The sequence below is a fragment of the Mustela nigripes genome, chromosome 9, assembly GCF_022355385.1.
Source record: "Mustela nigripes isolate SB6536 chromosome 9, MUSNIG.SB6536, whole genome shotgun sequence".
NCBI classification, from domain to species: domain Eukaryota; kingdom Metazoa; phylum Chordata; class Mammalia; order Carnivora; family Mustelidae; genus Mustela; species Mustela nigripes.
In genome coordinates this window covers 35746178-35762417 of record NC_081565.1, presented here as the reverse complement: position 1 = coordinate 35762417, position 16240 = coordinate 35746178, and the positions used below count along the sequence as shown (strand labels likewise).

The window sequence follows — 16240 nt, the reverse complement described above, 5'->3', positions numbered from 1 at the left end:
ATGTTGAGCACTGTAAAGAAGGAAAATAATGTCTTAGTGTTATGAAAATAATCATGAACTTATGGACTCCTGAAATGGTCTTGGGCACCAGTAGGTGCCCAAGGACTACATTTTAAGAACTGCTGGTCTAATGGGTGTTCGAGGCTCTCCCCAGAAGGCTCCCTGAGGCATCTCGAGTAAGAGGTATGCGATTGGTCACAGTTCCTGAGAACACAGCAGGGAAGTGGCAGCAGGAGAAGCAGCTGTTCTGGGCTGATAGCTGGAGGGATTCAGACAGTCTGGACTACCACTTGTTGGGGAGGTTGTAGAAGGGATTTGAATGCTACGGTTCCCAACTCACGATGTTAGGACATTGAATCTGGGATGAGGGGGCCATAGTGGTATGCACTGGAGTTGCCAGGCCTCTGCGTCAGAGGTGATAATGCAGCTCTATTTTCCAGTGCTTAGCATGGGCATGGCTTAGCAAATATTGAATGAAATAATAATAGGGGACAGGAGCAATGGTAGGAAGTTGGCACTTTCCCTAATGGGCTGCTCTGAGGAGGACAAAGTAATTCCATCTACTTTAAACTTACTCTGATGGGATAGGAGTAGAAGATAGCTTTAATGTGAAATGCACCCAAGAATAGTAGTGGGTGATGTTTGTGTTTTACTTGGAAGGAGAGACAAGGAAATAATCTGGGCAACGGGGCTGGTTAAAGAATCATGCATGAGATGGGGCGCCTGGGTGGCTCAGTGGGTTAAGCCGCTGCCTTCGGCTCAGGTCATGATCTCAGGGTCCTGGGATCGAGTCCCGCATCGGGCTCTCTGCTCAGCAGGGAGCCTGCTTCCTCCTCTCTCTCTCTGCCTGCCTCTCTGCCTGCTTGTGATTTCTGTCAAATAAATAAAATCTTTAAAAAAAAAAAAAAAAAAAAGAGAATCATGCATGAGAATCATGACATGCCTGAGAGGACCGCCACCTGGTCCATGCCATGGAGGCAGGCGGGGGTAAACGTGGAAGGAAGTGGAAACATCTCCCTCCCTGACCACTTCCCTCCACCTAACTCCAGATTAGCAGGGCAACTGGAATGGGGCTACCAGTACCTGCCTGGCCATGAGGGAAGCTGGGCCCCCAGATGAGGTCTTACACCAGGGTCAAGCTTTTTCAGTTCTTTTTCTTCGAGTGCTGTTCTAGGCAGGAGTAACAAGGCCTGAGAGGGCCTACAAGTGCCCCGTCAGCAGTGGAACCTACCTGATGCACCCTCGGGTTGGATTCTTTGCTTGTTAACAGCCTCGACCAGATCTGTGGTGATAGGTCTCTGAGACTCAGACACTTGTAACTTATAAGCTTATTCTTTTCCTCAAAACTGCTTTTTAAAACTTTGAATTTGATGGGGTACCTGGGTGGCTCAGTGGGTTAAGCCTCTGTCTTTGGCTCAGGTCATGGTCTCAGGGTCCTGGGATCAAGCCCCACATCAGGCTCTCTGCTCAGGGGGGAGCCTGCTTCCCCTTCTCTCTCTGCCTGCCTCTCTGCCTACTTGTGATTTCTCTGTCAAATAAATAAATATAATCTTAAAAAAACAAACAAACTTTGAATTTGGGCAGGAACTGGATTTGTTCAAATACTTTGAGCAGTTATGAAGAACAGAGTGTCCCTGGTAGCTACAAAGAGCAGTGGCAGTTGCTGTCCCAGCCAAAGAATGACACTTGGTGAGGCATAGGCACTGGCCGGTGTGCTAGGGGACAACAGGAATAGGACTTCTCAGCTTCCGAACTATGGTGACTTTGGGGATCTGGGTACAAGCAGAAAGAAGGGGCTGCAGGGGGCAGAATGCCACAATGTATCCCCAGCCCATTTCTGAGCCAGATGAAATTGGTGATAGAACTGAATCGCATTCTTTCCTCCACACCCTCTTTCCCTGAGGGGCCCCCCCCCCCCCCCCTCATAAAGCCAGGCAGAGGTCGCAGGAAGAATCACCTTTATTGGAGCATGACCTTTTTGGGGCTTACAACCCCGTGGCCCCCAACGTAGCTGGGGGTGGGGGCAGACAGTATCAAAAAAGGAGGAGGAGAGCCAAGGCTGTGGGGACTGGCTGGCAGCTGTTGGCAGGGTGGAGCGGGCAGGAGCCCTGGCAGGTTCAGACTGAGGTATAGCGGCGTTAATACTCTTGGAGCGTTAATACTCTAGGGAGGGGCAGGCACTTAGGGGGCCCTAAGGCATGAATGAAGGCACTTGGAATCAGGGACGGGACAGGGGATGTGCAGCGGGACTGGGTGGACCAGGCCCAGGGTTTGGCAGGCACTTTGGGGAGTGCTGGGGTTGGGCGGGTGGGGCCCGACAGCCCAGAAGGCTTTGGTAGTGGCAGGCACAGTCTCTGGGCTGGGTCTGCATTAAACAGAAGCGGCTGCCCTAGTGCTCGTCCCGAAGCTCTGAAGGCAGGAACTTATACTGTTGTTGCCGAATCTGTGCCAGCTTCTTCCGCGCCTCTTCTAGCTCTCGTTCCTTCCGAAGCATCTCTTCCTGTGCGGCAATAATCTGAGGGATGGAGAGCAGGGGCTTGGTTTAGAAGTCTGTGCCTTAGGGTGTGGGGTCGCTGGGGCCCTGGTAGTGTCCTGTGGAGGGTCTAGGGCAAAGCTCACCTGGGCAATGCCTCCAACCATCTTCTCCTTCACCACCACTGTCTCATTCTCTTGGTCTTCAAAGGCTGCGGCCTTCTGTGCTGCCTTCACCAGGTTATCCGAGGCTCGCTTCACTGCATTGCCGGCAGCCTATGCAGAGAGAAGGCAGCAGGAGGTCGGGAACTCAGCTGAGTGAGTCGCCCCACTCCCTCACAGAGAAGCACATGTCGGGGTAACAGTTTAAAGCAGCACAGCCCAAGGTACCATCAGATGGTCAGGGTTCCTCACCTGAAGTCGTTTCATTGCCTCCGAGTCCTGGTCGGCCTTGACCTTGCAGGCCACGAGGAGCTGGGCTGTGGAGGCGGCCACCTGCTTGGCTGAGGAGATGAGCTTCTCCTGGCTGGCGTGGCCTTGTACAGCCGCATTGGCGGCTTCACACAGATTGTTGGTGGCTGCAGCCACCATCCGGGCCTGAGGTGAGGAGGATTAGATTAGAATATGCCTCTTACCCTGGTCCTTCCCCTCTCCAGCCTTCTCAAGCCCCCCTAGTGGAGGGACCTAGTGGGTATTGTGTACTCACAGCAGAAATGAGGCCTTGGGACCACTGCCCATCATCCAGTGCATTGGCTGGAATGGCGCCCACCTGTGGAGGAAAGAGGAGGGCCTACTCAGACCTGTGTTCTCCAGGGTGTGTAAAAGCCCCCCATCAACTTGAGGATGGACAGCAAAGTGGCTGCTGGGCCCATTCTCCTTGGCGTCCAAGTACGTACCTTCCCTTGGGCCACCAGTTCCCTCTGGGCAGCCGACGCCGCCTTTACCAGGGCGCTGGTGGCTGCCGCGATGGACTTGGCAGCTTCTAGTATCTGCTCCTCAAAGTTTAGGGACTCATCTGCCTCCTACAACAGACAGACAAAGGTTGTAGAGAGAGATGCAAAGTGAAGGTGGGGACACTCTGCCAGTAAGAGGGGCAGGAAGAGGGACAGGGGTGGACTGACCTTGGGTTTGGCCCGAGGCTTCAGCTGCTCCAGCTTTTTGGCTGCAGCCTCAATGGCGGCCGCAGCTCCCAGGAGCTCATTCTCAGCGATGACTGTGGGGTCCTCTGGGTCCACCCATTCTGTTCCTAGTGGGGTGAAGGGAGGAAGAAAAGGGTTAAGGCAGAGCAGGGAGGTCAGGAGCACTGGGCAACGTCGTTAGTATCACGAGCCCCTGGCACCTGTGGGGACTGTGGGCAGAGGCCAGCTCAGAGCAGCCCAAGCAGGAGGCAGAGATCTCCTTATGACAAGGGTGTCCTCCACCCTCCCACCCCCCCCCCCCCCCCACCCCCACCTCTGGTCACTGCTTACCCTTCATGGCCTCTGCAGCCTGGATGAGCTCAGTGACTGAACCAGCCACACGCTTTGAGTGTCCCGTCAACTGCTGCTTCAGTTCTGGGCTTGGCTTCTGTAGAGTCTGGGGAAGAGGGGCCAGGGAGCAGGAAGCATCAGATCTTAGCTTCTACGAGGGCTAAGAAACAGCCCAACCGTGACCCCCACCCCCAGCCGGGACGGCTCACTACAGCCCTCAAACCCTAAGCAGCCCCACACTGCACACGTGGTGAAGACCATGGGGTGGTGTGTCACTCACCGGCTGACAAGGAGCAAGGAGAATCATGAAATGAGAAAGAAGAGACGACGAAGGTAGAGAAGGGGGCATTCAGGAGGGAAGAGAGGAGATAAGAAAAATGAAAAAGAAGAGGTGAGCAGGAAAACCAAAGATGCTAAGAATGATGGGACCCCAGTGGAAGGGAGGCTTGGGAATGAGAACAGATTTGGGAAATAGAAAGTGGGGTGGGAAGATGTGAACGAACAAATCAAGAACTGGGTGAGAAGCACACAGGGAGAGGACCGTATTCAGGGAAGCTGGTGGGAAGCAGAACACACCCGCCTTCCTTACCAGCAGCACGTGGTCCAGCAGCTCCAGGTAGCCGTTGGCACACTCCCGGCCATAGTGCAGGGCCCGAAGCCGCACATCAGGGGCCACTTCTGGGTGGTAAGCTGCTTCCTAACCCACAGAGTTAGCGTTAGGATCCCAAAGAGCTCCAGGCCCCCAGAGCCCCTCCCCTTTCTCCCCTCCCATGCTCTGCCCTAAAGCTGCCACACTGCCTCAGACTTCCACCTTGCTATCGGGGTTTCTACCTTGCAAGCCCGAAGCATATCTGCGATAGCGCGACGACTCAGATTAGCTGTGGCAATGACGTCCTCCTGGCGACAGGAGTTGCCAGCCGCAACAGCCTTGGCTGTTGCCATGGTGATACCCTTGGTCATGCGAATAAAATCTTCTGGGGTGGAGGTCTTGGCAGGTGGCTCTGGGGAACAGAAGACCTGTTGGGGGTCGAACAAGAAGAAAAATTATACAGTGAGTGAGACTTAAGACAGTGTAGCCCTCTACTTATATAATCTGGTCCATTCATCCACGGAATTGATAACAGGCATTCACTGAGTACTTATTGTATATCAGGTCCTTGGAGGAATTCACACATCATAGTTAATGTAAGACTGCTGAGTCATTTCTGACCGAAGTGATTGGGGAGAGTTTATTTGTTTGAAATTTAAACAAATTAAATTTGTTTGAACTGGCTCTTTATTCCTAAACTATAGAGAAGACTTGAAGGGGGTGAGTGGCAGAGGTGGGGCAAGGGGCTGGGTCTTAAGAGACCTAGATAACAGGCGGGCATTTTCGGTAGACAGGGGGCCACGAATAACAGGATGTCAAGTGAGAGAGTATCAAGAAATGTTCTAGAATTATAGGGATGGTGGAGAAAAGGTTGTTGGGGCCTTGACTATCGGACCAAGAACCTTAGAATTTTACATAATAAGTAAAAAAAATATTTTGATGTACGTATTTAGCAAATTATTACAAGTTAGCAGGTGGTAGATTCTGTGTGAGGTGCTAGGAGTGTAGTGAGGAATAGATGAGACAAGGCCCTTGTTCTCATGAAGTTTACACTATTGTTTTCAACAGACAGTAAACAGGTAAACAAGCAGAAAAATGAAAGACTAAGCGGGACTGTGAAGGAAAAAAAGAGAGTGCTGTGCTGAGAAATAAAAATGTGGTCCATAAATAAATAAAATTTCTCTTAAAAAAAAAAATAGGTGGCTCGGTGGGTTAAGTGCCTGCCTTCAGCTCAGGTCATGATCCTTGGGTCTTGGGACTGAGTCCTGCATTGGGCTTCCTGCTCAGTGGAGAATATGCTTTTCTCTCTGCCTGCCATTCCCTCTGCTTGTGCTTTCCCTCTCTCTGGCAAATAAATAAATAAAACTTTAAAAAAAAAGAAAAAGAAAAATCAGATCCTTTCTCAGACAGGTGGCTGGGGAAGCCTCTCTGAGGAAAGGGCTTTTTTAGATTTTAAGATTTTATTTTTTATTTTTTTATTTTATTTTTTTTTAAAGATTTATTTATTTATTTATTTGACAGAGAGAAATCACAAGTAGATGGAGAGGCAGGCAGCGAGAGAGAGAGAGGGAAGCAGGCTCCCTGCTGAGCAGAGAGCCCGATGCGGGACTCGATCCCAGGACCCTGAGATCATGACCTGAGCCGAAGGCAGCGGCGTAACCCACTGAGCCACCCAGGCGCCCCAAGATTTTATTTTTTTTAAAGTAATCTCTACACCCAAAGTGGGGCTCGAACTCACAGCCCTGAAATCAAGCGTTGCATGTTCCACCGATTGAGCCAGCCAGGCGCCTCTAAGGAGAGGACATTTAAGCTGCAGCCTGAAGGACTGGAAGAAGCCAGATATTCAAAAAGCTGGAGTAAAGCAAGTGCAAGGGCCTGCAGCAGGCAGGGAGGGACAGAGTGCAAGGACTGGGGCTTTGCAAGGGGGAAGGGCGGGATGAGCAGATGGGGGAGGTTGGAAGGAGCTATCGGGCTTGGAAGGCAATAGTAAGGAGTGTGGATTTTGCCTTAGACACCAGGACACTCACTAAAGGGTTTTAAACAGTGAAGTGACATAACTTGGTTTACATTCTAAGGCTCTTGTGTACAGAGAGCACATCAGAGGGGTGAGGGAGGGGGCAGAGCAGATGGAGGCTGTGGTGTAAATATACCAAAGGACTGGTGATGGTCTGGACAGGTGGAGGTGGTGGGGATGGGGAAAAGAGAAAATGAGAGCCACTGGGAGGGAGTGCTGACACGTCCTGGCAATGCACTTAGATGTGAGCAACGAGAGAAAAATGACCATTACAGCTATATTCCTGCCTTTAGGATCTGAGTTATTAAAATGTGCCACTGACCGAGAAGGGAAAGGCGAGAGAATGATCAGGTTTGGGAGGCAAAAGTTAAGAGTTTTAGTTTGGGCATTGCCAAAGACCGTATCAGAAAGGTGAATTCAGAAATGAGCGAGATGCGAATGGCAGCGAAGGCTAGCAGAGTCCCAAGCAGAAAACCCGCAGCAGTCACAGTGAGGGAGAGTGGGTGAGAATCCCAACCACGGTGCCCACAGCGGGGACAGGAAAGGAGGGCGCTGGGAGGACAAGCAATGGTCCAGATCGGGGAATGAGATCAGGAAGTTGCAGGTGACTGAAGGGACTCTGCACAGCTGGAGGTGGCTACCTCTGAAAGAGGAAGTGGCTTGCTGGCCAGAAGTGGGGGAGGCCTGGCATTCGATGGTCCATCAGGCAGCAGATAATAACTAAACTCAGAACTGAAGTCAACTTGCTAGAGAATGCCCGTGGAAGTGGTTAAACTTGCCAAAGTAGAGGACAGAGAAAGCAGGTGATCTGCACCAGTTTGGGCCAGCCTTGGCGCATGCTAGGCTGAAGGTGACTGGCTGATGCCATGGAAGATGTGCTGGAGAAGTGAGACAAAAGCTGCTGTCAGGAGACCTGAGGAAGAGAAAATTCCAGAGAGGCTTGTTCACCAAGTCAGATGATTTTGAAATGTCTGAAGAAGATGACGGCCAAGAAGAGGCCACTGAATGTGGCAGTTTGGAGGACCCAGGTGGCGGGGAAAGCAGGAGGGTGGGAGAAGGCAGGTGTTAAATGCTAACAACTGAGAAGCAGGCGAGGAGGGGACAGACATCAGCGCGGCTCACTTAAGTGTAGCAAAAAAAAAAAAAAAAAAAAAGTGTGGCAGTGCGCGAGGAGAATGAGTGTGACTGTTTACATGTCTGTGGAAATATGTGAAATACAGATTCACAGTGTGTCACAATCCCTCTCAGACCCAAGTCCCTGGTGCCCCAGACCCTCGCTCACCGCCAGCTCCTGCCGTATGTGTTCTGTGGTTGCCTCCAGGGCCCGTGTGCCTTTGGTGGCCTCATCTTCCACGGCTTTCACGGTCTTGAGCAGCGATGTCACATTGGTCACCATCACCTGTGGGCATCCGAGGTGTTGGACAGGGGGTCATGTTAAGGAAGTGGAGGCAGCACAGCCAGCCGCCCCCACTCCTGATATTGCGCTCCTTCCCCTCCAACCTTGGCCGAGTTCTTGAGCTGCCACACAGCAGGGTCGTCCCCAACTTTGCCCGCTGCAGCCTTTGTTGCACTGATGAGGTCTCCCAGGGCTTTGGCCACATCTTTCACTGCGTTGATCAGCACCACCTGCACGAGAGAGCAGAGGCTCCAGTCTGTGGGAAGGAACGGGCGAACAGGTGGTGACTGGGTCTGGCCAGAAGTAGGGGCGTCAGGTGGATACCTGAGTCTCAGGGTCCTCGGCTCCCAAGCTGGCTGCGCCCAGCTTGACCACGTCGGCGAGGCGGGTGATGGTGGCCACAGAGGACTGGGCAGCCTGTGCTAACTTCTCCTGGCTCCCGGCCGCGTTCTGCACCAGGACCTTGGTGTCTTCTACCAACACCTTTGCAGTCTTCAGAATGCCCTCCCTGAGGGAGGGCCCAACTCAGTCAGCCCTTCACAGACCTCCCCTAGCTCCTCCAGCCTCTTCTGGCCCCACAACCCACCCTGCATCTGGGAGGCCCAGTTCCCTCCTCACCGGTGGTCAGCGAAAGTCTCGGCTCCCTCACGATTGAGGGTGCCAGCGGTAGCGAACATGATGGTAGTGTCGAGGTCAGCGATGATGCCGGACACTGCGCTGGCGGCCGTGATGCAGGCCTGTGTGCCCCGATTCCCGGCCTGGAGTGCAGCCAGCACGTGGGAGACCTGGGGGAGGAAAGGAACATGGTGACTCTAGTCAGTGCCTTATGGAAGAGGAAGGTCATTGGTGCTGGGGAGATGGGATGGAGGAGAGGGCTGGGAAGATAGGAAGAGGATGGGAAGGGTCACAGGGTTGGGGAGCCAGGGCCCCAGTCCACAGTGATGAGCTCAGTCACCTTCTCGGAGACTCTCCGGGCACACTCTATGAGCTCCTTCTTGGTGTAGGCGTCGCTGGGGCTGCACTGCAGGGCGCCTGCCTTGGTAACCAGAGCGGCACAACCGTGCCCCAGCTCCTGCACACGGTGCTTGATGTGGGCACCTATCTGTGGGCGGATGGGAAAGGGAGAGGGGCTTTACAAAAAGCACTCAGGGACCTCCATTGTGCTTGGAGGAGTCACGAAGGACCTAGCAGAACATGCATCGTAGACGAAAAGGGCAGTGAGAAAAAGTGCCCAGCACGCAGATTTCCTGTTTCATATCCTTCAGGCAGGAGGTCACCTCCTACACATGGAAAATAATAGCATGTAGGCACCAACTGGTGAGGATTATGTTAAGCACAGTGAGGAGGTGGGGAAGAAGCACTTTATGCTGGGGTATTTGAATCAGAGGGCCACGGATTACAATTTGGCCTGGATGTGGAGGGGTATGAGGCTGGGGATTAGGTGTGGTAGTAAGATCCAATTACTTGCTTTCTTGGAAAGCCGGGAGCTTAGGGAAGGAAGAACTTCATGGGCCTGCAACAGGGAAGAACTAAGAGGAGATTACAGACCTGCAGAATAGCAGAGAAGCAGCCACAGTCCCAGAGGGATGTTGGCAGACCAGGAAAGCTCTAGATTGTTGGCTGTCTCCTCTACCCCTGTGACTCTGATCCTGTCCCTACACGATCCCTGATCACTCTTTAGCAGAGTGGCCCTGAGGGGATGTTCCCCTTTCTTAAAGGCGGCTAGACAGAATAAGGGTGGGATGACCCCAGAGGCTGACCTGATGGGGACAAGGGGCCTGCCACTGGGATTTTCTACGAGGGGCAGGGGGCAGGCCTTCATGGCAGCTGCCCCCACGTTTACCTCTTCATTCTCAGCAGCCACAGCTGCAGGCTTGGCCTGGGAGGCCAGGCGGCCATAGTCACTGGTCAGCTGGTTAGCAAGAGGGCCAAGCTCTTCAGGGCTGGTGTTTGACTTGGTTACCTGGTGACAACAGAAGAAGTAAAGTTATGCCTACACTAAGCTCCCCAGGGGTAGCCTTGTTATACTCTCCCAAACTCACCATCTCTTGAACGGTGACAGCAATGGCCTTGGCTGTCCGCACCATAGTTGTCTGGTAATCCACAAAAGAACCTTCTGGTTCACCCATTGGTCCTTCGTCTAGCTGAGGGTTCGGATTAGGGAAGGAGAAAGATTATCAGGGTCTCTGACACTGAGCTCAGGGGCCCTGACTCATGGGGCCTCTGACCACAGGCACCCCAGGACTCTAACCTGGTTGATGGCCTGGGTGATGGAGTCCACCATGCCGCCAACCACCCCCGCAGCGCTGGCTGCCTCATTGAGGGTTGTTGTCAGGTCCTCTACAGCCTCTGTCATCATCTGCACAGCCTCCTCCAGGGCCTCCTGGGTGTGAGCCGCTTGCTGCGGGGGCAGAGCGAGTGAGTGGGGCGGGGGGGGTGGCTATGGTGTTCCTGCTTCTCTGACCTCTTCCTAGTAGCAGCCCCTCCCTCCCACTCCTGGTACCTTGGGGTTCCCGCCAGCCTCCTTGGCTGTGTATAGCAACTGCAAGGCTGACTCGGCCAAGGTTTTAGTCTGGTCCAGGAGCGCCATCTGCTGCGGGTGGCTCAGGGTCTTGGAGGCAGCACCCACCGCAGCCAGGGTGAGAGGCTCAAAGTACTGGGCCATCTGGGACACCTGAGGCGAGGGGTTTGAGTGGAGGTCAGCTGCGCCAGGAACACTCGCTTGCCCTGCCCTGGAACTCCCCACTTGTCTCTCCAGGTACCTTGTGTCCCAGCTGGGAGGCTTCAGCCCGTGCAGCACTGGCCAGTGGCTCGATAAGGTGGGAGATCTCCTGCACTGCAGTGAGCATCTGAGTGTGCAAGGCCTGGGAGAGAAGCAAATTTGAGCCCTGACCGCGACCTGGAACAGGGCCTGCTACTTCTTTCCATACTGAACTCACCCCCCTGGGCACGTTCCTCCCAAACCCTTGACGTCTCTGTGAGGCGCACTCCCGGATTCCCCCATCCTTCTCCAGTCTGCCATCTCTCTTCCCAGAGGCAAGCTTTCGTATAACCCATTTCCCCCTTACCTCTTGAGAGATTCCCTCCCGGGGAGCAAGCTGTTGGCTGACTGCAGCGAGGGAAGCCTGGTCTAGGTCCCGCAGACAGCTGTTCAGAGCTGCAATGGCTGTCTCGCACTCCAGCTGCCCTGGAGCCTTGTCCCTGTGGACACATCATAGGCTCCCACACCAAGAACAGTCCTTGAAAACAAGGCTAGTCTAGCTTTTCCCATATCCCCCAAATCTTGGACAACAGATCTCCTCCAACACTATCCCATCTAATTGCACTTCCCATCCTCCCCGCCGGTCCGCTACTGTGTATGTTCCTGAGTCACGTTGGTTCTCTACCCCTGCAATACCTCATGCTTGTAATGAGCTTCTTGATGGAGTCTGAGACGGTCCGGGAGTGGCCAGCCAGCACCGACCAGCGTGGGGGGTCCCGGGGATTGACTGCAAGTGCCCGGGCTGTCTGGATTAGGCCTCCGGCACTCTCCAGCATTGTTTTGGCAGAGATCACAATGGGCTCCATGGCAGCCCGGCCCTGGGGAGAGAGGAGGCGGAGGGGAGTCTCAAGACTCCTGCAAAGATGAGGGGGCAGCCGGCCCATCGGTTCTCCCTTCACACCGCCTCACCTCAGGGCTGATCTGGGCAGGGATGCTGGAGAACTCAGGGTTGGATGCAAAGGCACTCAGATTGTCCACGGCCTCCAACAGAGGGGCTGTTGCTGCTCGGCACTGGGCACGGTTCTCTTCTGTGAAAGCTCCGTCAAGTGCCTGGAAGTAGGAGTGACAGGCCCTCAGGACTGACTGCAGGCAAAGGAGGCAAAGCCCAGCTCTCCTGGGCTGGGGGCATGGGGAGAGGCTGGGGATGACCAGATTGGACACAAAAGGGCTTGGGCTCAGGCAGACGGGCTGTGGCCAAAGGCCTCAGGGACTGATGTAGGGACTAGGGGACAGGAGACAGGACAGGTCAGAGGGAGGCTGGGAATTTCAAAAACTGACAACCTTGATAGTCTTGACAAGATTGGCTGTGCTGTTGGCCACCTCCTTGGCCGACTGTACGAATTGGCGCTTGGCAGTAGGATTGGCGGTTCGAGCAGAGGCCAGGCGGCAGCTGTTACACAACGCAGAGGTGTGCTTGGCCACGATGGTGGCTGCGGAGAGCACCTGTGGAGACAAGACACGTGGCAGAGCCACCCTGAGGGCAGGAAGGAAGTGTACACACCTAGGCGGGAGCCTACTGAGGGCTGGGGGAGGGAGAGCAAGACCTCTGGAAGTCTAATTAGGAAAGACGGAGTCACCTGAGAAGTGAAGATTTGGGAGACAAAGATACCCAAAGATGAACAGGGTGTCGGAAGGGGGAGATGGAAGACAGACACGCTGATGGAGAAGCTGCAGGAGGGTAAGGAAGAGAGTGAACTCAAACAGCTACAGAGAAGTTCTGAACTTAAAAGTAACTAAGAGTGATAAGAAACATGGCAGGAAAAGACAATCACCCCTGGAGAAGCTGTGTGTGGAAGGTCAGAGATGCACCCCCCACATCTCCCACAACTCTCTCGGGCCAGTCCATCCTGGCCAGACACCGTTTCACAGTCTTGCCCATAGTACCTGCTCCCTTAAGTTACCTGGGCCTGCGTACAGCCAGGCTCCCCCAGACTCTGACAGGCCATCTGAATTGCCTGGTTTGCACGGGCGAACTGCGTGGGCTCCACCAGTCCTTGCTGCCCAGCTTGGCTGTTGGGATCAGAGACCCCCACCAGATATGCAGCCTGGAGAGAGAGAGGGGTGAAGGTGGGGTGAGGAAGAAAGACTGTCTCTCAGTGGACAGCCTAGTGACAGTGGGGACAAAAGAGAGTAGGGATAAGTTTGGTAGCCAGGGTCCTATGTGAGTGGTGGTATATTAACAAATAATAGTAACACTACAAAAAGGGAAAAACCTCTCCTGCTTTGTTAAATGTGTTTGAACATTTCAGAAGGTTAAAAGATTAAAAGAGTAAAAAAGAAAAAAAAGGAAAACCACATGGTAAGGGTTTTGTTTTGTGTTTTTTAAAAGATTTTTCTCATGTATTTGGCAGAGAGAGTCAGAGAGGAACGTAAGCAGAGGCAGAGGCAGAGGGAGAAGCAGGCCTCGATCCCAGGACCCTGGGATCATGACCCGACCCAAAGGCAGATACCCAATGACTGAACCACCCAGGTGCCCCACATGGTAAGGATTTCATTAGACTTCTGTGTAGATGTGTATCTGGGGACCAAAAGGTAAAAAGTACTCCTTACTTAAGTAGAAGTCAAAAAGGTTTGAAAACCACCCTGGCATGCATATACATGTGGCACACACGTAAAGCCCCTCTGCAAGAGTTCAAAACCTGTGCAGGTTGTTAGGGTCACTGTATTTTCAACACCTCCAAGCTTCAGGGATTTGGAGAGGGAGAGGATGGCTATAATGGCTGCCAATGATTTTTTATGATTAGAAGACCATCAGAAGGTTTGATTTATACTTCAACGCATGGTCACTCTGCTTGTTCCTCTTTATGCTTTTCCAGAAGTAAGTCACACCATATAGAATAGGCCACCCAACAGAACAGGGCAAAGGGAGGTCATGGAGACTAGGGGAGCAGGCCAGAAGGTTTTCAGGAAAACAGTCTGAGCCGGTCTGCCTTAAGGGTTCATGTACTAAAAGCAAAATACTCACAGCTAACAGATTATTTTATATTTCATAATTGTATAAAAAGGCAAAGCTAGGGCGCCTGGGTGGCTCAGTGGATTAAGCCGCTGCCTTCGGCCCAGGTCATGGTCTCAGGATCCTGGGATCGAGTCCCATATCGGGCTCTCTGCTCAGCACGGAGCCTGCTTCCTCCTCTCTCTGCCTGCCGCTCTGCCTACTTGTGATCTCTCTCTCTGTCAAATAAATGAATGAAATCTTAAAAAAAAAAAAATAAAATAAAAAAAAAAATAAAAATAAAAAGGCAAAGCTAAGTGGTGACTCAATTAACTGGCAATGTAGTCTCTGGTACTAGAGACTGTGAAAAAGGATGTGCATATGCTAATCAGCATATACCAAGAAAGCCAGGGCTGGACAAGGGCCCATGACTGGAGGGTGTCATCATAGCCCAAGGTACCAGGGGTTCAGGGGGAACAGCGACCAGTACTATTGGTACTCTGTGGTTGCTGACAAACATCTCCACTGAGGAGGGGAAAGAAACTCAGTTTCCACAGAGCTGGTTTTGCATACATCACTTCTTGGTTATCTACAGGAGCGTCAGGCTGTGGAGGAGATGGGGGAGGGAAAGAAGGGGAAGGTTCAGGGACCGTCGCAGGGGAATAACCTGTGCGGCTGCCTCGGTGAAGCCACAGAGGGCCTTGGAGGCTGTGGCGATGGCTTCCCCGAACTCTGGCAAGTTCCCGTTCTTGGCGTTTTGGGAGATGCCAGTCATGGCCTCACCCAGTACCTGAGGAACAGAGGCTGTCAGAAGAGTCTGCCCCTATCCTCAGAGGGGCAGAGGAGCCCGGGTTCACCCCATCTTCCTGCCCTCTGCCCTCCTGGGCCCCTTACTGCATTTACCTTTGAGTTCTCCATCACACTGTCTAGGCAGCCGAAGTAGGACATGTCATTGATGGGCTGGACTGGGTTCTCTAGGAGTTCCCGGACAGTCTGTACAGGGGGAGGACAAAGTAGGACTCAAGACACCTCCTTCCCCGCCTAAACCCAGAATACCTTCCTCAGCCTCCACACCACTCAGCCTGCGAAGTGCCCACCTCCAGTTCCCGCAGGGCATTGTCGCACTCTTTCTGGCCTGGCGCCTGCTGGGTACACATGGTGATGAGCTGGTTGATGCTGTCAGTCACCGCCCTGGGAGGAACAGGAAGTGGAGTGGATGCATGCACAGGTCATCGTAGAGGACCCAGTTTTGGGTCCTCTATGCATGTGAAGTGTCTATTTCTCTTCTGTGTGTAACTACTCCTAAGCTGGGGCTTCTCATGAAATGTTCCCCCCCACCCCCGCCCCAGTCTCTTCAACACTGCAGGGCTGGGCTTCCCAGCTCCTACTTACCGGGCAGCTGCAGCCAGCTGACTCTTGAGGTTGGGGGCAGCAGGGTCTGTGGACAGGGCCTTGGCAGCCAGAAGGAGTTTGCTTGAAGACATAGAGATACCCTTCAAGTTGGACACGACCTGGGCCCGGTCCTCCTGGCTCTGTTGAAGGTGAAAAGGTCAACACATTGTCCAGTCAGTCCTTTCTTATCTGTCTCTAAAGGGGCTCTTCTGTCCCAAACACTCAAATGTTGCTAGAGATTAGGGAGGGGCCGGGGGAGAGGGGAAGGAGGCAGGCAGAGGTCAGGACTGAGTGGTCACGCAGGCACCACTCAGCCCGAGCCAGACCCTGTGCCTTTTCATACCGGGGCCTGTCCAGCCATCTCCACACCAGCTTCCAGGAAGGTGCTGAAGTCCTGTCCAAATCGACCCGAGGCTCGAGCCAGGTCCTGGGGGGTTCCCCGAGATGCCTGTACCAGTTCTGTGGCTGCCTGATTCAGCCCAGCAGCAGCCTCATTCAACCGGCTCTGAGCTTCTTGAAACGTCCCGGTACTGGGGGGAAGCTGCAGGGTCAGAAGGTCAGGAAGTCAGAAGTGAGCATGAGGAACGATGCGAGGGAGAGTTTGGTCAAGGAGTGCTGGGAGGTGGGCACAGAGCCTGCGAGTACTGAAAGAGGGTAAATCTGGGAAGTCAAGGTCAAGGAGAGGTCTAAAGGTTGGGAATTCTTCTGCTCCTACGTGCCCCCCACACCCTTGGTCTTCCTACCGAGTCACTCAGGAGTCGCTTGCTGGCGTCTCCCACTGCTCGCAGGGCATTGTCCACATCTCGCTGGCCAGGCAGGCAGCTGACACAGCGGTTCAGGGCCTGGGTCACTGCTTTAGCCACCTGAGGTGGAAAAGGAGACAGGCGTTGCCAAAATGGAAACAATTTGGGAGAGCCCCTCCTCCACTCATGGGGACATGTTCTACTGCCTCCAAAAGTGAAGAGGAAAGGAAGGGGATGTGCAGCCAAAGGGGCTGAAGTTAAGGTGTCAACTGATAGTGATCAAACTGTCTCGAACCCAGTGTTCAGTGAGGCCCCTGCCTCAGGCTGACTGAGACCCTCCTCCCAATACTGAGGGAAACAATGGAATTCAGACAGGAGTTGTCAGGAGCAGACCTGGGAAGGGGCCTATCAATGTGGATGAGACTCAGCGCCAGTCAGGCTGGGCCATGGGGTAAGTGGCCTCTTCCCCAGA

General features: G+C 53.5%; 1 protein-coding gene across 3 annotated transcripts in view; it reads right to left on the bottom strand.

Moving 5' to 3' along the window:
* Window positions 1-1941: 1941 nt before the first annotated feature.
* TLN1 (talin 1) overlaps window positions 1942-16240 on the bottom strand; it is a 32834-nt gene continuing 18535 nt past the window's right edge. For all 3 annotated transcript variants that reach the window (XM_059411352.1, XM_059411354.1, XM_059411353.1), the window contains 30 exons: window positions 15769-15888; window positions 15369-15566; window positions 15026-15165; window positions 14731-14824; window positions 14537-14626; window positions 14301-14423; window positions 12603-12746; window positions 11983-12144; window positions 11611-11751; window positions 11338-11519; window positions 11009-11141; window positions 10703-10804; window positions 10444-10614; window positions 10192-10341; window positions 9983-10084; window positions 9784-9903; window positions 8896-9042; window positions 8559-8725; window positions 8265-8448; window positions 8045-8170; window positions 7827-7943; window positions 4773-4958; window positions 4531-4638; window positions 3942-4047; window positions 3594-3718; window positions 3369-3494; window positions 3179-3241; window positions 2887-3069; window positions 2620-2748; window positions 1942-2515 (listed from right to left, as the gene is read on the bottom strand). In XM_059411352.1, coding sequence (XP_059267335.1) covers window positions 2390-2515; window positions 2620-2748; window positions 2887-3069; window positions 3179-3241; window positions 3369-3494; window positions 3594-3718; window positions 3942-4047; window positions 4531-4638; window positions 4773-4958; window positions 7827-7943; window positions 8045-8170; window positions 8265-8448; window positions 8559-8725; window positions 8896-9042; window positions 9784-9903; window positions 9983-10084; window positions 10192-10341; window positions 10444-10614; window positions 10703-10804; window positions 11009-11141; window positions 11338-11519; window positions 11611-11751; window positions 11983-12144; window positions 12603-12746; window positions 14301-14423; window positions 14537-14626; window positions 14731-14824; window positions 15026-15165; window positions 15369-15566; window positions 15769-15888 — 4065 coding nt within the window. In that variant the 3' untranslated portion in view covers window positions 1942-2389. The remainder of the gene's footprint in view (window positions 2516-2619; window positions 2749-2886; window positions 3070-3178; window positions 3242-3368; window positions 3495-3593; window positions 3719-3941; window positions 4048-4530; window positions 4639-4772; window positions 4959-7826; window positions 7944-8044; window positions 8171-8264; window positions 8449-8558; window positions 8726-8895; window positions 9043-9783; window positions 9904-9982; window positions 10085-10191; window positions 10342-10443; window positions 10615-10702; window positions 10805-11008; window positions 11142-11337; window positions 11520-11610; window positions 11752-11982; window positions 12145-12602; window positions 12747-14300; window positions 14424-14536; window positions 14627-14730; window positions 14825-15025; window positions 15166-15368; window positions 15567-15768; window positions 15889-16240) is intronic.